This window comes from Engystomops pustulosus, chromosome 10, assembly GCF_040894005.1.
Source record: "Engystomops pustulosus chromosome 10, aEngPut4.maternal, whole genome shotgun sequence".
NCBI lineage: Eukaryota > Metazoa > Chordata > Amphibia > Anura > Leptodactylidae > Engystomops > Engystomops pustulosus.
This window is the reverse complement of record NC_092420.1, coordinates 35,052,568-35,076,838: the sequence shown is the minus strand read 5'-3', so window position 1 is coordinate 35,076,838 and position 24,271 is coordinate 35,052,568. Positions and strand designations below refer to the sequence as shown.

At 42.4% G+C, this 24,271-nt stretch overlaps 1 protein-coding gene across 3 annotated transcripts in view; it reads right to left on the bottom strand.

The window, feature by feature from the left end:
* The window catches only part of MEI1 (meiotic double-stranded break formation protein 1), a 114,248-nt gene that overhangs the window by 82,630 nt on the left and 7,347 nt on the right, over positions 1-24,271 (bottom strand). For all 3 annotated transcript variants that reach the window (XM_072127660.1, XM_072127661.1, XM_072127662.1), the window contains exons 5-10: positions 20,748-20,853; positions 17,740-17,943; positions 15,402-15,532; positions 15,216-15,330; positions 8,009-8,125; positions 6,840-6,939 (exon numbers count right to left, since the gene is read on the bottom strand). In XM_072127660.1, coding sequence (XP_071983761.1) covers positions 6,840-6,939; positions 8,009-8,125; positions 15,216-15,330; positions 15,402-15,532; positions 17,740-17,943; positions 20,748-20,853 — 773 coding nt within the window. The remainder of the gene's footprint in view (positions 1-6,839; positions 6,940-8,008; positions 8,126-15,215; positions 15,331-15,401; positions 15,533-17,739; positions 17,944-20,747; positions 20,854-24,271) is intronic.

Here is a 24,271-nt window from a genome sequence, read left to right as displayed (position 1 = left end):
AAGTTAAATGCCTATGACTCTACTCTGTTGGCAGCAATAAAGGCTGGTTGAGGATAGTAGTTATAAAAAAACACCTGGGTTTTTCTTGTAGATTAGCAGCTGAGCACCCTTGAAGCGTCTTGGCAGATGTCAGGAATAAATGCCGGCATAAGATGATTTCATCTTATTTCAGATCTCTGTTCGGAATATTCTTGGAAGTGGGATGCTGTTTTGGTTTATTATGGTCCAGTTAAAACTTATTTGATCCTGACGATTAGAGAAAAATTACTATAAAAAGTGTTTCCATGTCTCTGGTACCTGCTTTCTGGAGTTTGTAACGTTAACTAGGGAGATTGTGGGGGCAGCTGTGCAGCTGGGCTTTGCCTGAGCTGCCTTATCTGTGTTTGTGTTTTGTTCAGAACTGACCTTGACGTTCACAGAAAGCTGAATTTCTCCATATTGAGCTGCTAGTGCCAATGCTTACAATAGGGTGGGGCACACCGCTGCGTTTAGAGTTCTTTTTGACAGTCTAAGAAGACTTGAAGGAATTTGCTTGTGATACAAGCCCTGTTTATGCCACGTAATGTCGATGATGTCTGCTGTGTACCCCACGAACAGACTAAGCAAGAACAAGCCCCCCAACTGTATGACAGAGCTTATGACTGGCTTTTGTTCCTTTTTGACTAAAAACCAACACAAGTGTACCTAACTTCCATTTGAGACGTTGCAGTCTGGCCAGAACTTTATAGAAAGCACAGAACACTGGGCTGGAGATGGTGAAGGGAAAATCCTATATGTCTGGATCAGATCAAGCGGAGACGTAAACGGTCATGGAGGAGTTCCACAGGAACTGTTTACAGCTTTAGGAAACATGGGGGATGACCTGACAGTGTAGTGTACATCCAGGACTAGAGACAATTCTGCCAGACTTGCATACATAGGGATTGATAAGACTCTGACAGAGTGACGTACAAAGGGAACAGAGACCGGGGTCGGTAGTTTCAAAGACCAAAGCAAAGTGAGACTGACAACAGTTCCGGAAGTCTCAACCGACCGACCCTAGTGGGCATATTTCGACTGCTCGTAGGAGACATTACTGAAGTGACTGGCCACATTCTAGGGAAACGGAGACGCCCTCAACAGGGCAGGACTAGGGGGTGGTAACTAACGAGGATGTCAGCAAGTACACCTCCCAGAATTAGCTCCTCTCATTGTAGAACTGAAGTTTGACTCCTCCCCTGCTAACCCGGTGATGATTTTAACCCATTCCCAGTCAAGAAAAAGACCCAGAAAGAACAACCGGATACATGTAGGATGGTCCATGACCTCCAACCTGCCAATGAGTGTACTGAAGCCCAGTGGTCCCTAGCCCAAAATGGCAGCAGTCCCCGGGAGTGACATATTATTCACTGTTATTGATATGGCAAATGTTTTCCGCTCTGTGGCCCTACATGAAGATTTCCAGTATCTATTTGCCTTTACCAGTTTAGTATTCCAGTATATCTGGTGCAGATTCCCACAAGGGGGGTAAAACTCCTCAGTACAGCCAGTACTCCATGGCCATACAAGAAGTAGACTGGCAGACTAGCCCCTTACTGGATGTTCTCCTTTTACAGTATGCGGATGACCTACTGTTTTTGTTTACCAGGATGCATCTATTGACCTTATGTGTTTTATGTTCCAGTAGGGTTGCAAAGTTTCCAGAGACAAACTCCAGTACTGCCAGGAGAAGGTGGTCTTCCTAGGCCACTGCTTCTCAGTCACAGGCAGATACCTGACAGAGGAAAGAAAGCTGGCAGTCTAGAATATGCCCCTGTCCCAAGGCCCTAAGCCACATGTTTCTAGGACTGGCCAGCTACTGCAGGCCTGGGATAAGGTCTGCTGCCTCCAGCCTGATGCTGCCCCTTGATTACTGCATTGCCTCCTCCCCATTTGCCCTTAGGAGGCAATTGATGCATTCCATAGCCTTAAGCTGGCAAATCCTGTCTGCCCCGGCCTTAGGCACATCCACTGGATCAAACTTTTGTTTTATTTTGCGCTGAGTATCTAGGCCTGGCCACAGGTGTCTTAGCACAGGAACGTAGTGGCCTCCCCAGTGGTCCACTATTAACCCCGGTTAGACTCAGTCAGGAGGGGAGCCCCTCATGTGTTAGTAGTTGCAGCCAGCAATCCTCTCAGCAAGGCCAGTGAGTAGATCCTAGGTCCTAGATCACTCAGTTACTGTGTAAACTCCACATGACTTGCACAGTGTCCTCACCCAAGTACAGCCCAAGCACCTGAGCAAAGGCCAGACAGCTCAGACTTCAGTGTCTGAGCAGGAGGTCTGCAGGAGAAGACAGATGGTTCTACACTGGATATACAGTGGTCAGTGGCGCACATGAGGTAGTAAAAGCAAAACCACTCCCATCACACAGGTCAGCGCAGGAGGTGAATTGACGGTACTCAGGGAAGTGCTACAGCTGGTGGAAGGTAAAAGGGCAAACATCAATACTCAAGGTATAGTTTTGAGGTCTAAACATGACTATGAACCCAAGAGGTGGGGATATTAAAAGTAAAAGCACACACAATTTGGTAACTCCAAAAGCCCAGGTCAAGGATGTGGCTGGCAGGGTGACGAAGGCAGCTGCACAGATGGAACCCAGAGACTGTCCGGTAGTCTCAGCGGTGAGTTCTGAGTTGGTGTTCCAGTCCCTGGTGGCCCGAGTGTCATCAGAAGTGAAGGGAGTGTGGAGGAAAGCTGGAGCCCAGATGCCGATGGGACCTGGATGCTAGGAGAGAGGGTGTGCCTGCCCAGAGCCCTGCACCCGAGAGTAAGTCACAGAAGGTGACACCCAAGCTGCTGTATCCCTTCCAAAGAAAGCAGATGGATTTTATCCAACTACCAAAAAGTGGTACGTAGGAATATGTGTGTGTGTGCATTGATCTCTTTCCAGGTTGGCCAGGAGCTTTTCCCATGACCAAGGCTACTTCCAGAGCTGCAACCAAGAAGTTGGTGATTGAGATTTTTTAAGCAGGTTTGGACTTCCAGAGACCATAGAGTCTGGTCGCAATACCCACTTCACAGGAAATGTAAAGACTCAAACCTTGTCCCTCCTGGGTGTAGAACAGTTCCTACACACCCCTTACCATCCCCAAGTTAGTGGTGGGATTGAAAGACTAAACGGCACTCTTAAGTTAGAGATCCGGGAGGCCATGGAATAAACAGGGAAACCATGGCGCGAGTGCCTTCCGGCTGCCCGCTATTCAGTTAGGACTACTTTCAACAGAAAGATGGGATTGTCCCCTTTGAAGTACTTTTTGGCTGTGCACCCAGACTAGGCCTCTACTTTCTATAGACCCTATAGCTGATGGCAGGAAACCAGGTGGAATGTGCCATACAGTTGAGCCAGGCCTTGGAAAAGGTCCGCAAAAGTGTTTCTGATTCCTTTTCAGATCCAGACAGAGACCTCAGGATGCATAACCTGAAGCCTGGAGACTACGTGGTGGTAAAGAGACACACCAGAGAGAGAGTCTGGAGCCTCGCTATGACGGTCCTTTCCAAGTCCTGCTGACCAGTGCCACGTCCGTGAAGCTGAGGGGAAGCATCCATGCTTTTTATTGCAAACTTACTTTTGCTTGTTGCTAGCTGGTCTCTTCTAACTGTATGCTCAGGGACACCCCCAACCATGACTATCACTGTATCTATAGGGCTGACAAGGATGCCTCTAAGGTAGGAGAATTTACCTACGGTCGGGGCAAGACAATGACCTTCTTTAACATTGACAGCACAGGTAACCCTGTATTGGCAGTGTCTGATGCGTATTGGATTTGTGGGGATAGAAGAGTCAGGTCAGGCCTAGAGGCTGGGAAGGTGAGTGTGCGGTGATAAAATTTGTGCATTCCTTCTCGTCATCCCCAAGGATAAGTTTGATCAGACACATAAAGAAAAGGTAGAGAGTCTCAAAGGATTCTGAAGGACTAAGAGAGAAGCACCTAGATGACAACATTTATATAGATACAGTGGGAGTACCAAGAGGGGTCCCAGATGAGTTCAAGGCCCACAATCAGATATGGGCAGGTCTAGAGTCCATTATTCCCCAGATAGATATGAGCAAAATCTTGATTGGGTTAACTGTTTATATTTATTATTAACTGTGAATTATATCCAGAACCGCATGGCTTTGGACATAATCCTTGCTGAGAAGGGAGGAGTCTGTAAGATGGTGGGAGCGGCTTGTTGCATGTACATACCACATGACATCACCCCCTATGGATCCATTAAACATGCCCTTGAAGAGATTGAAGGACTGTCCAGGGAACTCAAGAGAAACTCAGAAGTGGACGCTATATCCTTCTCTTTGTGGTTGGGGGATTGGAAGGGTTTCCTTTAAGTGGGGGTGATATTGGGGATTGTGATTTTGCTCTTGTCATTTATTGTGTGTTATGCGGTCCCCCTCATCAAGTCCAGGAGTTAGACAAGCCAAAGACCCCTTACTCAAGTTACCTAAATTTGCATAATGAAGATATCCCTCTGAGATCAAACACCCCTGAAACATATCAAACAGCCCCCTGGAGTAGGGAAAGGTAGAGTACAGATTTTATTCCCATATGTGAATGTCCACTAAATGGGGGCACACCCAACAGGGGTCTGCTGTCATCCAACTGGTGAAGAGGAGAATGAAGCACATATGGGCAGATCTGTAGGACCTTCTAGACCAGTGATGGCGAACCTTTTAGCAGCCGAGTGCCCAAACTGAACCCAAAACCCTCCTTATTTATCGAGAGGTGCCAACCAAAAATTAAAGTAACTTATTGCTCCCTGCTCAACAACTTCATATTTGCCTCCTGAGGACATCAACATAGAAGAAAGATATACATTTTTTATACTTTTGGCTTCTTTCCAGTGTCCCTCCTTACACAGAGAATCGTGGGGCCAGCAGTAGATCCTCCAAAAATAATTTGGCCCTGTCTACTCATTCTCCCTCTTCCTACAGTCCCAAGTAGCAAAGTAAGTATCAAAATATGACTGAAAGCAGCATATTTTAAGTTGCTTGGAACTGCAGGACAATACTTTGAGTCCTGTCTGGTGTTCTGGGGCGATGGCCCGGGTGGCCACAGAAAGGGCTCGGAGTGCCGCCTCTGGCACCCATGCCATAGGTTCGCCACCACTGTTCTAGACTAAGAGTAGCTAAGAGAAATTCCAGGATTTAGGGGGGACTGTTAAAGTAAACCTAGCTGATAGATCGAAACCTGTAATTTCTACTTGTCTTATTTTCCTAAAAGCATTGTGACAAAGAATACATTTTAAGATGGCGCTGGCATCGTGGATCATAACCAAAACATCAAGGCTAAAGAATTTCAAAAATGCGTTACCCTGACGTCAATGTGCGACAGCAGGGAAGTTCTCCAATCAAGAGACTTCATAAGCTGGGAACTTTCCTCCCTCTTCTGTTTCTCTCTTGTTTTTCTATATAGTTTTGTGAAACCAAATAAAGCTTGTGCAGTGCTGATTTTTGCCCTGGGTAACAACATTAGCAAGTCTTGCATCAGCAAGTCATTCTTTTCATCCTTATTGATTAGAAACACAGCCAATGCAATCTAAAAGAGAATATCTTAAATCCTACCCTATCAATAGTGTGTAATTCAACCACGTAGTTGCCAACTGACAAGCCCCCTTGGTGCAAATTCAACAAGGTGGTCTCCGCAGAAGATGCCCGGGCTAGTTCCTTGAAGACGGACCGGAAGTCCGTGAGGAACGCAGTGATGTTGGCATTGACCAGGTTGTTTGTGTCCCAGAGAGGGGTAGCCCCTCTCAGAGAGGGGGCGTTCCAGTGTGCCTCCGGGGGCCCCCAGAGTCTGCCTGTGGGAGAACTCACCTCTCCTGGCTCCAGCGGCAGTCTCCCTGATAAATTCCCAGCCCCTACCTGGTTCCCCGCCGGATCTTTGCGCTTCTATGCCTTAGAGAAAGCTTTGTTCCATGCCCTCTGCAATTATCCTGATTTCCCGTTGTGACCTCGATTCCGTTCCTGACTGCGATCCCGTGCTGCTTGTCCTGACCTACCGCTACGTCCTCGACTGTTTCGACCTCCTGCCTGTCCCTGACCACGAGTTTGCCTGACGATTTCTTACTACGCCATTTTATTGAGTGGAGGCTGCTGCTGGACATCTTATTAATCAGCGGAAGCTGCTACTGGACATCTTATTAATCAGAGGAGTCTGCTCCTGGACATTTTATTGAGTGCAGGCTGCTGCTGGACATCATATTAATGAGGGACACATATAAGGTATAAGAGTATGGTGCTATGAATATATGTTGGTGTAGCATATATGTGTATTTACAAGTGCAATATCAGGGACGGCGGTGGCAGTGCAATTTTAAGCAAATGGAGACCCGGATCCGAAGTTTGTACATGGGCCCACTGGTGTATTGTTACGCCACTGTATCACTGTATAACTAGGCTTCAAATGGGATGTCACAATAGCGAAGGCTCTGAGATGATCATGGGGAAAAAAGGCTGTATGTTGAATTATCTTACTGCATATAAAAAACAATCTTTAAACACATTGCAGATATGAACAGAGCCTTAACATAAAGACAATGCCATTACAAGATTATGAATATTATAATTATTAAATATGAGAAAGTAGGGAAAACATTTTGTTTCCGACATCCTCAATCCTTTCCACATAAGCCACCACTAGTAGTATCTGTCAGCAGTCTACTTTTCGCTTGTTGATGTAAGGGCATATTAAACCCAAGTGCAAGATCAAAGTCCATACCAGTTTCATTAGTAGCTGCAAATGTCCACTTAGATGTAAGTAGCTTAATATGAACATATTCCATCTGTACATATTTTTATTTTCTTTTGCTAAGCACAAACCTTTTTAGAATTTCTGTAAGAAGCAACAGACCCTGCTTCTGTAGCTCCATGTTGTTCAGCTGCAGAACATACTTCAAACTTTTAAGTACAGCCTCAATACCTGGACAAATAATTAGAAAGTGACAAATGTAATGAAAATTAACTAATATCACGTTGTGAATAAAAGAGAAAAATACGTAGGAAAAATCATTAACACATTAGTTATCCCCACATTCGCAAATTATCAAATTGTCCGAATACCCGATTTTTTACCCACTAATTAAAAGTAAATAAAAGGATGCACAGTCCCCAAAATGGTCTAAATAAAGAAAACCTGTTAGTGCCACTAAAAATGATTTCACTACATCAGAATAGTGATACAAATAATATTTTGATGTGGTGTGGGACCCAAAAACATAAATCTCTGAGGTTTAGGATGTTACTGGCGCTTCATCAGGCTCGGTTACCGAGCCGAAACACATTGCGAATACCAATAAACATCTTCTTTTGAAACTGCGTTCAACATATCAAGTCTCTCTGAGCGCCAGTAACATCCGAAACCTCTGATTTTTGGGGGATAACACCCCACCAGCGATTGTATTACATTTATTTATTTTTTATTAAATACTTGGTTTTTTTCTTCTTCTTCTAGACCTTCTGGACAGACGTCTCCTTGAGAAACAATTTTCTTAACATTTTCTCTTAAATTTCTTAATTTATTTCTTTACGTTTTTGATTGATTAGGACACTTGGTCCTTGCAGCTTCAGGTATTTGGGTTAATACACAGTCCTAGTCCGAATATGAGAGACTGGATGAGGTTTTCCGAGGGTGGGGGGGGGGGGGACTACTCCTCTTCAGCCCACCCAGGGGGGGAATTGAACTAGCACATGTCATTCAAAGGTAAAATATAAGTATCTTTTGTTCTGTAAAACCAATTTTTCATACAAAAAATGTTTAGCAGTGTATGTGCAATGCTCTATAGGGATGGGGGGTGCTATAAAGGGGACTCCTGGTGACAGATTCCCTTTAATATTCTGCGTGTATGTCGTTTACTAGCCCAGCAAAGCTCAAATATAATTGTAGGCATTCATAAAACTGTGTTGTTTCTGCCCATAGCAATTACTCCCAGTACAACTTTTATTCCTTGTGATGCTTTGATAAAACATAATAAAGTACAATTTTATCATACCATAAACTGTGTGACACTTGGTGAAAAAAATTCTCTCTTCAGTCATAAGGATTAGGCAGCTGTATATTGACCAGATGAGAACTTCACTTGTACACAGCAGGTTTTCAAATAAAAACTCTGCAATATAAACAGTATATTCAAATAATGCAAATAGAATTCTGATGGTATTATATTTCCAACGCCATATTAACCCGTTCAGGACTGCTCCACGTAAATATACAAACACTTTTAATGTGACAGACTGCAGAAAGAACATTTTTTAATGTCATTACAGTGCCCAACTCCAAACACCTATATCTCCTGAACCCTGGCATCTTGAACAATTCACAATTCTGGTGTCAAATTAAACAGGAGAATCTCCCCTTTAATATGATATATGGATTGTGTATGGATGCTTCACAGAGCCAGATATATCCTCCCTTAACCCCTTGACGCTCTGTGCCGTAGCTGTATGGCGAAGAGGTGCGGGGGGTTATAAAAAGGGCTCACAGGCTGCGCCCTCTTCATTCACAGGGGGGGGGGGGGTGTTTGCGTGTTGCAACAAACCCCGACCACTAATAACTGCGGTCGGTGCTTGCAAGTGCATCCGATGCCGTCACCGGCATTTAAAAGATAGAAGCGCGTAGGCGCTGCCATTTTGGATCGGATCGTCTCTCCTCCGAACGTCTTCAGGGGTTGCGATCTGTTGCAATGACAGCCTCGGGTCCCCGTCAGACCCAGGGCTGCATGGTTTCTGCAGTTTCCTCACAATGACCAAAAAGCTTATTTTTTCACATTTGTACTCAATAATTGGCAACTTTTAAATATGTAATTATTAAAACTATAGTATCAAGATAAAGTCTCACATGTCTTGAAAAAAACAAAGTTCTTTCTGGCACTAATGACCATCGGTACTTAAAGGGTTAACCTAGCATTAACATCTCAAGGACACGACCTAAAGCCACCTTCAGAACACAGCTTTTTTTTTTTTTTTCGTTTTTCCATGCTCAACTTCTAATGGACACAACTTTTTTTATTTTTTCATCTGATATGGGCATCTGAGGGCTTGTTTGTGCAAAAATATTCCACCACTTGTTTTTTAATTAAATTGTTAACGCAAAAAACATAAAATTATGCTGTAGTTTAGTATAATTAAGAAGATCAAATATTTCTTTTTGCTGTGAAGGCGATCCAGATATGCTAGCGGACCAAGTATGCATACTCTATACCAATGGTGGCAAACCTATGGCACGGGTGCCAGAGGTGGCATTAAGAGCCCTCTCAGTGGGCACTCAGGCTGTTGCCCCATGGCAGAGTTTGCAGGAGGAGAGAGGAGATGTGGACAGGGTCATGTTACCATTGGAGCTCCTTCTGTGTGACCCCTGAATCTTCCTGTTCAGGGGGCTGTCAAGGCAATCCAAATTTCTTCTCCTTTAGACAAAGATATTGGTGCCCTCAGGCCCATTGAAAGCTGTGGTATAGCACAAAGCAAGAAGATTGTAATAAGTTACTGCTTGAATTGCTGTGTTGGCACTTTGCAAAAAATCTACAGGTTTTGGGTTGCAGTTTGGGCACTCGACCTCTAAAAGGTTTGCCATCACTGCTCTATACTGTACACTGTTCTCTGTACTTTTTTGCCTTTTATAGAGGGAACCATTTATGTGCTGTAACTACCTATGCATTGTAGTGCCCTTCAATAAAGTTTATTGTTGATTTAAAAAAGAAGTCTCAACATGTACAAGTTTTCTTATATTTTAAAGCTTTAGCAAAAATAATTGAGATAATGGTTAGATTAATGCTATTTTGAGACATATTCAACATTTTGATCACTTTTGTAAGTACTCTGTGTGCAATAAACTGGAGTCCATTCACGACCTGTTTCTTTCCAAGTCATTTGACTTGCTGGCTATCACCGAAACATGGATCCAGCAGGGTGACACTGCATCACTTGCTGCACTGGGCTATGATGGTTTGCAATTCTCTCACTCCTCCAGACCAGAGAATAGGCAGGGAGGAGGGGTAGGCATACTCCTCTCTCCACGGTGCACTTTCCAGGTCATTCCTCCTGTCCCCTCTCTTACTTTCCCATCTTTTGAGGTTCACACCCTCAGACTTTTCCGTCCATTCTCTCTCCGTGTGGCTGTAGTATACCGTCCTCCTGGTTCACCCCATCAGTTCCTTGATCACTTTGCTTCCTGGCTCCCTTACTTTCTTTCCTGTGATATCCCAACACTCATCATGGGAGACTTTAACATCCCTATGAACACCCCTATCTCCTCTTCAACCTCTCAGCTTGTATCACTTACTATCTCTCTGGGACTTGTACAACTCTCTGATTCTCCTACCCACCAAGAGGGAAACATCCTTGACTTGGTCTTTGCCCGACTCTCTTCTGTCTCCGACTTTACTAACAATGACTTTCCACTTTCAGACCATAACCTTCTCTCTTTTACTGTAAATAGTTCTTGTCCTGTACTGAATAAGTCCATTTATCACACATACCGGAACCCACGTGCCATCAGTGTTCCCCACCTCATAGAAACTGTGCAGCCATCGCTGTCCCCCATCTCCTCTCTCTCCTGTCCTAACCTGGCCACTAATCATTACAATCATGTTCTCAAAAGCGCCCTGGACAAGATGGCACCACCATCGGTTCGAGCCTTTCGACACAGATGTAGGCAACCTTGGCAGACGGCACTAACCCGTTTCCTTCGTAAGTGCGCCAGGAGTGCCGAACGTCTGTGGAGAAAATCGGGCACTTCCTCTGACTTTCTTCACTTTAAATTTATGCTTAAATCCTATAACTCTGCTCTCCATCTTGCTAAACAGGTCTATTTTACTAATCTAATCGCTTCTCTTTCTAACAACCCCAAAAGGCTTTTCAATACTCTTCACTCCTTACTAACACCAAAGGTGCAGCCACCGGTCACAGACCTTGGGGCTGAAGAGATGGCCACCTACTTTAAAGATAAAATCGACTGCATTCGCCAGGAAGTTATTTCTCAGTCCACTAACTCCATAAATCCACTTTTCTCTGATACCTTACCCTGTTCACTCTCTTCCTTTGAGCCAGTCACAGAGGAAGAAGTGTCCAGGCTTCTTCTCTCTGCTCGCCCCACTACCTGCATCAGTGACCCCATCCCCTCACATCTGGTACAGTCTCTCTCCCCAGCAGTCACTTCTCACCTAACTAAAATCTTCAACCTCTCTCTCTCTTCTGGTGTCTTTCCCTCTTCTTTCAAGCATGCTATTGTTACCCCTTTACTAAAGAAACCTTCCCTGGACCCATCCAGTGCTGCTAACTACCGACCAGTTTCTAACCTCCCTTTCATCTCCAATCTCCTGGAACGCCTGGTCTATTCTCGACTTTCCCGTTTTCTCTCAGCTAACTCCCTCCTTGACCCCCTGCAATCTGGTTTCCGCCCTATGCATTCTACTGAAACTGCTCTTACTAAAGTCTCCAATGATCTCCTCACTGCTAAATCCAAAGGTGATTCTTCTCTCCTCATTCTTCTGGATCTCTCCGCAGCGTTCGATACTGTGGACCACCAGCTCCTCCTCAGGATGCTTCATTCCATTGGTCTAAAGGACTCTGCACTCTCTTGGTTTTCTTCCTATCTCTCTGACCGCACTTTCAGTGTCTCCTTTTCTGGATCTATCTCTTCTTCTGTTCCGCTCTCTGTCGGGGTTCCTCAGGGCTCAGTCCTAGGTCCTCTTCTCTTCTCCCTCTATACTGCACCCATTGGACAAACCATCAGCAGATTTGGTTTTCAATATCATCTTTATGCTGATGACACCCAGCTGTATACCTCAGCACGTAACATCACCCCTGCCTTAATCCAGAACACACGTGACTGTCTCTCTGCTGTCTCTAACATCATGTCCTCTCTTTTCTTGAAACTTAATCTTTCTAAGACCGAACTTCTTGTCTTTCCACCATCCACTAACAGAGCCTATCCTAACCTCTCCATATCAGTCTGTGGGGTCACCATAACCCCAAAGCAGCAGGCCCGCTGTCTTGGGGTTGTGTTGGATTCCGACCTCTCCTTTGAGCCACACATTCAATCTCTTGCTCGCTCTTGCCGGATGCATCTCAGAAACATCTCCAGAATCCGACCGTTTCTCACATTTGAAACCTGTAAAATGCTAACTGTTGCTCTGATTCACTCTCGACTAGACTACTGTAACTCTCTACTAACCGGTCTTCCACTCACCAAACTCTCTCCTCTCCAATCGATTCTTAATGCAGCAGCCAGGCTCGTCTTTCAGACTAAACGCTACACGGATGCCTCCAGTTCATGCCAGTCACTGCACTGGCTGCCAGTCTCCTTTCGAATACAGTTTAAAATAATAACCCTCATCCACAAAGCTCTGAATAATGCTGCACCTTCCTACCTCTCCTCTCTTATCTCAGTTTATCGCCCAACTCGTGCTCTTAGATCCGCCAGTGATCTTAGATTAACCTCTACCCTAGTGCGGACCTCCCACTCGCGTCTCCAAGACTTCTCTAGAGCTGCACCAATTCTATGGAATGCTCTGCCCCGGACTATCAGACTAATACCTAACCTCCAAAGTTTCAAACGTGCTCTTAAAACCCATTTCTTTAGGCAAGCCTATAACTCTCATTAACTGCATGAAGTTTTAACTCTTCTACTAACCCGTCCTGTGTCGTCCTCCCATCTGTTATCTAGCAACCAACAGGCACCAGACTTCTCTGCAGTCCCATTCACCCTGGACCTGGTATATAAGATGACGGCTGAGTGGTTCAAGCGACAGCAATTCCATTTATTATATTTTGTTCTATTCCCTAAGAAGAATGGCTTGACCATTAAATATTCTTTTACCTCGTGTTACCCCATCATCCTCATAAACCGTAAGCTCTGGCGAGCAGGGACCTCACTCCTGTTGTTCCATACAAATGTTGTGCTCTGTCATGTTATATTATATTTGTATTTGTTTCCTATGATTTGTAAAGCGCTACGTAATATGATGGCGCTATATAAATAAAGATTATTATTATATTATTATTATTAAGTAGAAAGCATTAAAATTGTCATTTTCGTTGGCAACTTTGGGTAACTTTTTATTTGCAAAGGGTTGACATGGAAAGGAACAAAAATACAGCAATTCCAATTTTACATTTTTTTTTAATCACTAGATAAATATGTGTGCTGGAAAATTCTTTCAAGTTGCGTTATTTTTGTGTTACAATAATTGTCCCGAACAGATTCATATTGTATTTTAAAATTTACTATCAAAATCAAGCATGATGTATCAAGGACATTTACTCATAGATCCAGGCTCTGAGACCGTGATCATTTTTTTCCCCATGGGCTCCTTCTAAAATAAACTTTTAAAATTATGCTAATAAACCAGAAGGGCTCCTGGGTTTGTTATAAGAGACCCTCAGTGCTGTAGCTTCACAGACCAGTACACTGTGCAGGATTGCTTCCCCTTTTCCACTGTTTCTTGAAACTTCTTCTGCTGCACTGAGATTACATCAGACAGTGGGAGGGTGAAGTACTGATGGAGCAGGGGGGAGGGTAACACAGTATAACAGCCTGTAAAGCTGCATAACGGAGGGGCACCCAGAGCTCTTCTGGCTTATCAGCATCATTTTAAAAGTTGATTTTAGAAGGAAAGAGGCCATGGATAACAAATATAAGAAGATGAACAGAGTCACAGTCAGGGCTTTGGAGTTGGTAAGCCAAACCTTGGACTCCTCCATTTCCCTGACTCCAACTTTAAGTGATAAATTTATATTTATTGGGATACAACCTTCTATACCTTCTATATTAAATCCGTCAAGCAAACTAAAACATAAAGCAGTTTACAGAGAGAACACACACACTGGACAATCCTGCATTAATCCAGTTTTCCGGATAACCCTCGTAGTTCTGAGATAAGTGCAGACATTCCTTCCCCTCTGATCTGTAGCAGAGGAGCATATACATAATGGGGCACATTTACTAAGGGTCCGCGGACCGCATTTTCGCCGGGTTTCCTGACGATTTCTGTGTTGCGCTGCATTTATCAGGGGTTTTTGGTGCACGCGATCGGATTTTCATGAGACGCAAATAGGGGGCGTGGCCGTCGGACAACGCGACGGATTCGGACTACGCACAGGATTTAAAATACAAATTTTTTCACAAGACACTCACTTACAAGCACCAGGAAGAAGAAGGTGAACTCAGGCGGACCTTAGCGGGGAAGCGACACATGCAGGAAATCAGGCTCACAAGCTACGTGAATCGCGTCGGACTTCAACTTCGTTGGCTTGTCCGGATCAGGGCTGACAGGACCGGGTAAGTAAATTTGCCCCAATGTGTAGTCACATTCATCTCAACTTAATCACACAAACATGAGTTCAGAAAATAAGCAAACTAAAATGTAAAGCAGCTTAAACAGAGTATACACTGAAGAATTGATTTATGCACAGTTTATTGAAACTTCAGATATGCTAAAAAGATTTTCTGGTCACTTTAGCAGTGCTGTAATGAGTTCAAGCATTCCTAGTGCCTGTTTAATGTGATCTTAAGGAGAGGAGCTTCACTACTGAGCATGAGAAAAAAGTGCATCCACATTCATCGCAACCTATTGCCTACATTTTATTTCTACTCAGTCTCCGAAATGGTCTCTGACTCTACGACCCTGGTCACAGTAGCTGGATCTATGGTTTTTCATGCTTGATTTTGATGGTAGATTTCCTTTAACTTTTTGGGATAAGCTGAAAACAGGAGAATTTTCTAACAGTAAGCCACTGCATGATACAATAATGTACAAAACAGCACCGATGTCAGTGAAGCAACTGGTTGAAATACCATATTTACTGTAGCAGCCATTGTTATTTTTTAACTATGCGAATTTCAAGTGTTTCTCTGTCCCCTCTCATTAAACTTTAATGGACACATACCATTTAATATCTTTTAGGTGACAGACTGTAAAGACCAAGTCAGAAATGTGTAAGGATTTCAGAATGAAAGTTAGCTTTTAAGGGAGAAGGATGAGAATTAGATAAGTGGAGATAAGTGGTGACATTTTTCTCTGATAGGATGAATTACAAATTTTCTTCTAATTATTTGTACAACTGATTTAGGCAAAGTTTGCAGAAACATTAGCGACCATGTAGAGGAGCATCATATCACTGTTTTTTATCATTTTGTTTAATAATAGTTAAAAAAGCTAATATCAAATAAAGTCTATATTATTAAATTTGTTGACACATTACCTGGAATGTCAATGAGTATAAAGGAGGGTGCATATTTAGCTTGAAAATGTACAAGCACTGCTGCAATACACTGTGCACTGGCAATCTGTAGAAACTCTTCTCTGGATAGCAAGATCTACAATGAAAGTCACATTAACTACATAACTTTATACATACTGTTTTCGGGTATACATGTGTGAAATATACCTTTCTCAATAAAAAAGGCAAAGTCATTTGAGCATGTAAAGTGGGGGTATTCTCCAGGTCCTCGTTGAATGTAGATGCATTCATTATCACTGACACAAATTGATCAAATTTCAATAGCTGTTTCAGTAAACCTGCAATAATATTATAATAATTAATTACAATCGTCATTAAATATTCATGTAAACGACCATAACCAGACATTGCACTAACTTTATATATTATAAATGTCTATGTTGTGAAACACTAAAAGGCAGCTATGGCCCTGACTTCCACACTAGGAAAGGTGATAACCCTGCAAAATGACTACATGTCTTAGTGGTGAGTTCAGGGGAACCCTTTATTTCTCTAGCACCCAGAGAGGTAGGACTTTTGTTTATGCTTTATGCCTGATTGTGAAGGCTATTATTTTTTTCCTGCTGTCTGAATTAATGCAGACAGGACTTTTTTTGGCGTGAACTTTGGCGTCACTGTCATGAACTTAGGGCTAATTCCCTACAATGTCTATAGGTTTGGAGGATAGTTGGACTGCGCTTTAAAATTGAAATAGAAAATTTCAACAAATTTCTATTATGAGTGCTTTTCTATCTGTGCGTACTGGGGGAGCTCTAATAAGTAAATGGAAAATCTCCCATCCATGGGAAGTTGGTGTTCAACTCGCTTTAAGTAGGTTGTCACAAGAATTTAAGTTACATAACAAGGTGATCGGTGAGGGTGGAGCAGCAGAAGAAGCATACACTTTGCCTCTCCATTCATTATGGGAGTGGTCGAAATAGCAACAATTTGAATGGAGCGGGAGGACACATGCTTGTCCTGCAGCTCCCCCCATTAGTGAGAACAGGAACTCAGTTCTCTGTATTACAGGGTCCTGTTCTCATTATGACTGGGGCTCCCAGCAGACACACTAATCACCTTGTAATCCCCTATAATTTAAATACCTGGGACAACCCCTTTAAGTGACCAACCACGGCAATGTGATTTAGTCCTAAGACTCAAACTAAAAATAACTACCATATATACTCGAGTATAAGCCTAGTTTTTCAGCACAAAAAGTTGAGTTAAAAAATATACACTCACCGGCCACTTTATTAGGTACACCATGCTAGTAACGGGTTGGACCCCCTTTTGCCTTCAGAACTGCCTCAATTCTTCGTGGCATAGATTCAACAAGGTGCTGGAAGCATTCCTCAGAGATTTTGGTTCTATATTGACATGATGGCATCACACAGTTGCCGCAGATTTGTCGGCTGCACATCCATGTTGCGAATCTCCCGTTCCACCACATCCCAAAGATGCTCTATTGTATTGAGATCTGGTGACTGTGGAGGCCATTTGAGTACAGTGACCTCATTGTCATGTTCAAGAAACCAGTCTGAGATGATTCCAGCTTTATGACATGGCGCATTATCCTGCTGAAAGTAGCCATCACATGTTACAGGGTACATTGTGGTCATAAAGGGATGGACATGGTCAGCAACAATACTCAGGTAGGCTGTGGCTTTGCAACGATGCTCAATTGGTACCAAGGGGCCCAAAGAGTGCCAAGAAAATATTCCCCACACCATGACACCACCACCACCAGCCTGAACCATTGATACAAGGCAGGATGGATCCATGCTTTCATGTTGTTGATGCCAAATTCTGACCCTACCATCTGAATGTCACAGCAGAAATCGAGACTCATCAGACCAGGCAACGTTTTTCCAATCTTCTACTGTCCAATTTCGATGAGCTTGTGCAAATTGTAGCCTCAGTTTCCTGTTCTTAGCTGAAAGGAGTGGCACCTGTTGTGGTCTTCTGCTGCTGTAGCCCATCTGTCTCAAAGTTCGGCGTACTCTTCTGCCTACCTTGGTTGTAACGGGTGACGACTTGAGTCACTGTTGCCTTTCTATCAGCTCGAACCAGTCTGCCCATTCAACAAGGCATTTCCGCCCACAGAACTGCCGCTCACTGGATGTTTTTTCTTTTTCGGACCATTCTCTGTGAAATACTCAGACCAGCCCTTCTGGCACCAACAACCATGCCACGTTCAAAGGCACTCCAATCACCTTTTTTCCCCATACTGATGCTCGGTTTGAACTGCAGGAGATTGTCTTGACCATGTCTTCATGCCTAAATGCACTGAGTTGCCGCCATGTGATTGGCTGATTAGAAATTAAGTGTTAACGAGCAGTTGGACAGGTGTACCTAATAAAGTGGCCGGTGAGTGTAGGTTTTACCAGGTTTTTGTGGTGAAATTAGGGGCCTTGGCTTATACTTGAGTCGGCTTATACTTGAGTATATACTGTAATTTACTTGCTGTCAAAATATAAAAAAAACTTTATGAATGTAGAATACTTACCCATACAATTTATCTGTAATTCTTTTGTCTGTGCATTTTCCAGTGTAGCCAAAAAAAGTTCACAAAGTGTATTTGTGAAATGATCAGTAAGTTTTAGTGCTGCAGCAGATGAAGAGTAAAGTTTGCCGTACAAGTAACACACAGAAGCCTTCAACACTTCATTAGGATACATTAACCCTTGTGGTAACTGCTCTACAATCTTGTCTGGACAGAAAAGCAAGTATAATAATTATCAGGTTATTAGGGTTGTTGTAGTCAAGTTAATCAGAGGTTACTTCATTATACATATAACACCAAATACACTGCTAGAGCATCACAACTACTTATATCTGTCTAAACTATTATTTGTGACTTTTAATACATACAGGCCGCATTTATCAATAGAGATATCCACTGTTAAAGCTGAAGTCAGGAATGGAGAGCTGTATATAAAAATAGCATTTTTGATAGTGGATGGTGGCTACTAGAAACACAATCCTGAAGTGATATTTAAGCTTTAAAAAGTTTATAAAGTTTTTATTATAGCTGCAATAGCTGAAAACTAACATTTTTCATATATACATTAATTTCCTTATTGTTTCTCTGTGAATTCTCTGTTTTCTGCATCCCGCAGCATTCCTACCAAGCGTTTTGGTTGCTACAAACCAGAGGGCCAATGAAGTAAGAGATAGTGCAGTGGCGATGATGAGGTAAAGCAAATGAGGGTTACAGATTTTGGCTAGGTGGGACCGGACCGCTGGGAAGGGGGAAATTATATCCCTTTTTTGTTTTTACGAGGTTTCTTTGTCATGGGGAGGGGGGGGAGTTGTTTGTATAATGTTATGGTCATACACTGTAATTACTGTATTCATGAAAATACTGATACATGTTTCAAAATGGATATTAATGTATATGCTAGAATAAAGACCATTTGATTTAAAAAATAAAGTGTAAGAGGGTGGGCTATGCAGTGTGCTCTTCTGTCTCGGCTCAGTAAGCAGGAAGCCTCTTCACCATGTCTGTTCTGTCCAGTCTACACTTTGCTCTTATGTCTCCACACACACTCCATCTCCTGCCCCTGCAGCTGCTCAGTTTAATAATCTATTACGGGCGGTCCCCTACTTAAGAACACCTGACTTACAGATGACCCCTAGTTACAAACAGCCCTCTGGATGTTGGTAATTTACTGTACTTTAGCCCTAGGCCACAATGATTCCCTGTAACAGTTATAAAAGGTGACTGTAATTAAGCTTTATTGTTAATCCTGGTTCTTATGACAACCCAACATTTCTAAAATCCAATTGTCACAGAGAGCAAAAAAAATTTGAGTGGGGTTACAATGATAAAGTATACAGTTCCGACTTACATTCAAATTCAGCTTAAGAACAATCCTACAAAACCTATCTTATACGTATCCCGGGGACTGCCTGCACCCACAGTATATTATGCATCAGCCTGCTCTGCAAACCACCTCCATCTCTCTACAAGGCTATAATTGGGTCCCTGAGAAGGGAAAGGATATAGGAGTGATAGCATCTACTGAATAGACTTGTTGACACATCTGTCTTATAAGGTAGTTTGTATAGTCTTCATAAGGCTGTATTAGATTATAGGTTTGTGTGACAGTGCATAGAAGTATATGTGTAATATGGATGTGAGCATTTAAAACTGACATTGAATTTATCTTTCAGGTTAGGGTCACATCTGTGTTGTACAGCAGTAACACTGAGAAGATGATTGAGCCTGGGATTCTGTGTTCTGACTGGCTGGGCCATTAATAATAATGCATGTGTAAAGAGCCTGTCCAGCAACCGCGCAACCACAACCAGGCTTGGCGCTAGCAGTCAGACTGGGTAAGGAACTCACCCTGTAACATCCCTGCAGGCTATGGTCCTGCGTGCAGCAGATAAGCTGCCCTGACAAAGGCAAACCTGCTATCAGGAACCTAACTAACGATCCCTAATGGTCCAGTGACCCTACTAGGTGACAAGGGAAGACTTACTTTGTCTGGCAGCTGCTGGATGGTGCAGCAGACAGGTAAAAGGAATTCAAATATTAATCAGTGTTCAGAAACCAACACAAGACAGGTTTACACCGGGAGATACACGACACAGAGGGAGAAACAACAGATACAGACAGACAAGCGGAATCGGACAAAACCAGGTGAAGCCAAGATGGGTGCAAAGGTACTGAATCTTATAACAATAGAATGGTGGGTAAGTGTAGCAGAGGTCAAATAACAAATAGTAGCAAAACAAGCAATAGCACTAGAGAACACAGAAGACTGAATAACCAGCAAGGTCTGATGGGAGAAGGCAGGTATTTTAGGCAATTCCCGGACACGCTTCCAGCAGCAGACTGGAGCAGTGTCCATAAGGCTAGTAACCCTTGCTGGACAGGGCTGAACTGCAGAGAGCAGGGTGTGGCTCAATAAATCCAAACACAGGAGAAATCTAAGCCACAGTTCACACACAAGAAAGATAAACACAAAAACATACACCTATTCTATCAACTGCGTTTAGAGGAATGTTTTGGCACGGATATTACAGCATGAGTGGAGAGCTCTGTATTATGGGAAGTGAGGGAAAGCTGCTCTGGGCTCAGTGCCTTTAGCTGATGTCACAAGTAGCCTCCCACTTCACCATAAGCTGGAGAGAATTAAGCAAAAAGGGCTGATAGATATACCTGGAAGTATCTCGGGCTAGGAAGAAGTCAGTACCATGATATAGTTATTGTTGTTTTTTTTCAAGGGCTCTCTCTAGTTGTGCTACACTACTTTTGCCGGGTAAATTAGTGACAATTTAAGGTTTTTTCTCTTTAATATGAAACCAGAAATGAGTTTCTAGTTACCACAGTTCAGGAAATATATTTGAAGCAAATCATTGTCATGATGTCTACACAGGCTATCTGCACAGGGCATATTCAATGAGAACGTATATGGAGGGGTTAATAAGGTATAATACAAAGTAAACTATTATTGTCTGCACTATCCATTTATAGGATTTTGTTAAAAGTTTAGGGATACTTACAATGATCTGTAGCTATAATTTCTGAGACACTTGGCATTGCATCTACAAGTTTTCCCAAGAAATTGAGTATTGGTAAGCATAATCTCAGGCAGGCTACCTCCGATAACTATAAAAGAGTAAGCATGACACTGGCATTTTCTGATTTTACTTTTTCTTCCCCCACCTTCCAGAAACCATAGCAAGTATATTTATATACTTGTTTATATAGCCACATGAGGGCTTTTTATACAGGGAATTTTGTCTGGTATCATCTGAAGTTTCATATTATACATTGAGCGCAATTCTGCCATTGTCCTTTGATACATTTAATACCAGATTTGTATGGTTTTTGATATGCTGCTCAACACTGATAAATATTGTTTTGTCATCTCATTCTGACACCCATAAAGTCTTCATATTACCATCTCCAGAGTATGATAGTTTTAAAAGTGCAAACTGTAGTTTTTATAATAATATTTTATAATAATTTGCTTGTATACACCTTTTTGATCACTTTTAATTTCCTTTGAGAGAAGGAGCAAGGTGTCATATCATTCACTGTAAACTTTATAGGATAACTACTTTAACCCCTTAAGAACGCAGCCAGTTTATAGCTCAAAGGAGTATTCCCATCAGGGCATTTACATTTAATTAAATTAATTTGCCATATGTAAACATTTCTTCAATTTGATGTTATTAAAAAAAATGTTCCTGTAGGAAGATAATTACTCATAAACATAGCCATGTTGTCACTTAGAAACCAGTTAGCTGCCTCGGATACAACCACGTCACGCTCCGGCAGTGGTGGCCAAACATGCACTATAGAGCCCTGCCTGACCACCAGGATTCAGCAATCATTACCACTGGATGGCTGTGGAACCTGCAGTAACGCCCGGACATTTCATGTACCAAAACAATTTGTTTCTTTGTGCAATCCCTTCAGCAGAGGTGGCCATATCCAAGGAAGCTATCGCGTTTCGAAGGGACAACATGGTTATGTTTATGAGAAATTATCTTCACACAGGAACAGTTTTTTTAATAACATCTAATTGAAGAAATGTTTACGTATGGGAGATGAGTGAAACTGAATGTGAGTGCCCAGACGAGAATACCCCTTTAAGGCTCAGCCCCATTTTCTGTATTCTGACTTGCGTCGCTTTATATGGTTATAACTTTTCAACACTGTTACTCATCAAAACGATTCTGAGATTGTTTTTTCCCCACATGTTGTTTTGCGTTTATTTACCAACAAAAGAAAAAATGATGACATTTTTGAAAAATTTGCCATTTTCGGAATTCGAAGTCATCGCGTTTTCAGGCAGATCGATTTACCACCGAAATAAGTTGCTGAATAACATTTCCCATGTCTACTTTACATTTTGATATTCCGTATTTTCAGAATTGACTATTTTGGGGATAAATACTGTTTTGAATGACATTTTTCATATTTAACATCAAAAAACCCGTATATATCACCCCATTTTTAAATCTGCACCACTCAAACTATCAGAAACAGCTTTTAGAAAGATTGTTAACCCCTTGAGATCTTTATAGCAATTGAATCAAAATGGAGGTGAAATTTAGAATGGTCAAATTTTGTCGGTTATACGTTCATTTAGCCCTAAAAATTACACATTTCCAATAGATAAAAAGAGAAAATAAATCTTAAAATTTGTTATGTAATTTCTCCCGAGTACTTTTTCGTTATTAGGGTCATGTGATGGCATTTTTTTTGCGGGATGAGATGCTTTTTCCAGATTTACCATTTTGGGGTTGGTATCCCCTATTGTTGAAAATTTAGGAACATTTTTGAGGGCAGGAGTAGAAAAGCATCAATTCTGTACTGGATTATTTACTTTTTTTTCCCATGTTAACCATATAGCCTAATAATCATGGTATCTTTATTCTACAGGTCCATAAAATTACGGGGATACCATGCATGAATATTTTTTCTTACGTTTTATTAAATTTGCCAAATAAAACCCTAATGTGGGGAAAAATCTATCATTTTTGCATTGCCGTCTTCCAAGTGGCATAACATTTTAAACTTTTTTGGCTACAGAGCTGGTTGATGGCTTGTTTTTTGGGGACATGTTGTAGTTTGCAAGAGTATCATTCTGGAGTACATATGTCGGACGCAAAGCGTTAATGGGTTAACCCCTTGCCGCCTATGCCCTTTTCCCATTTTGTGTTTACATTTTTCACTTTGCAACTCCAAAAACCATAACTTAGTTCTTTTTTTTCTGTATTAGTTGGAGATATACCAAATTTGAGTTTTTTACGTATTTTATACTGGCTCTCAACACCTATAAAACTCTCATTGCCTGCATCCCATCACAAGCATAATATTACAGTAATTAAAGGAAATCTACCATTTGACTTCATGCATTATGAGCTCTAGGAACTGCTTACTAAAGTAACTTTCCGATAAAGCTAGTGAACACTGCAGTGCCACACCCCCTGAGAATGGCGATCCGCTGTATTCATGAGTGGGCAGTACAAGGAGGCGGTGACTGTCACATGAAGCTAGGCAGTCACTGCCATCCTATGGAGTGGGAGGGGTGATCTGGGGAAGAAGAAGCGTCTCGGACCGCCCCCTCATGAATAAAATCCTGAGAACACCGGACCGAGCCTACAGCGGTCTGGCGTTCTCAGAGTATGGCACTGAGATGTTTGCTAGCGTTTTTTTTCTCCTCAACTCTTCATTTAGTTTTTTTTCAAATTCACAAAGCAACATTCTCTAATTCAAAAATGCAGCATCTCACAGATATAATTCCAACCTGTCTCTATCAGTCCTTCTGTACACAATTACAGTTTCCCCTAGACACAACCCTGTAACTTCTCACTTAGGGTCGGGTGGCGGCCATCTTGGATAAGATTGTGCTGCTGATATTACTGTCTGTCTCTGCTGTGTGTCTGTAGCCCCGCCCCCTGCGCAGAGCTCACACTGCTGCACACTGAGACACAGACACTTCCTGCCAGGAGATCGTGAGAAAGAGAGAGAGGCTGCAAACAACAAGCTACAAGGAGATAAGTGATCCAGGGGAAGGGGAATGCAGGCAGATAATATCTGTGAGATGTAACAGAGCTCACATTGTAACAGTATAATGGTCTATCAGCCTCTGTGTAATCATCTCATGCATCTCTGATCTGTCTCATCTCTCTATGTGTCAGTGTGTTAGTACAATGGCAGATGCATATAAACCCTGTACCCTGAAAATATAACCACATTGTCACCCCACAGAACTAGATGAATAATACAGTAATGTGTCTGCTTAGAGAGGCCCCGCCAACACCCTGGGACTTTGTATTGAGAACTGAGGGAGAGATAGGAGCTAAAACAGCAATAAAAGTGAGTAACATTGTAAAGTAAGGGGTTAAAATGATCGTGGTGTTAACATCACAAGGGGATTGAAATGTGAGAATTTTCACCTTTAAGTATGCACTGCTACCGAGAAAGATGTAATCACTGTATTGTACCTCACAGGCAGTAGTAATCAATCGTTACACCATCCCCCAGTTGCAGTGTATAAGTGATCCAGCTT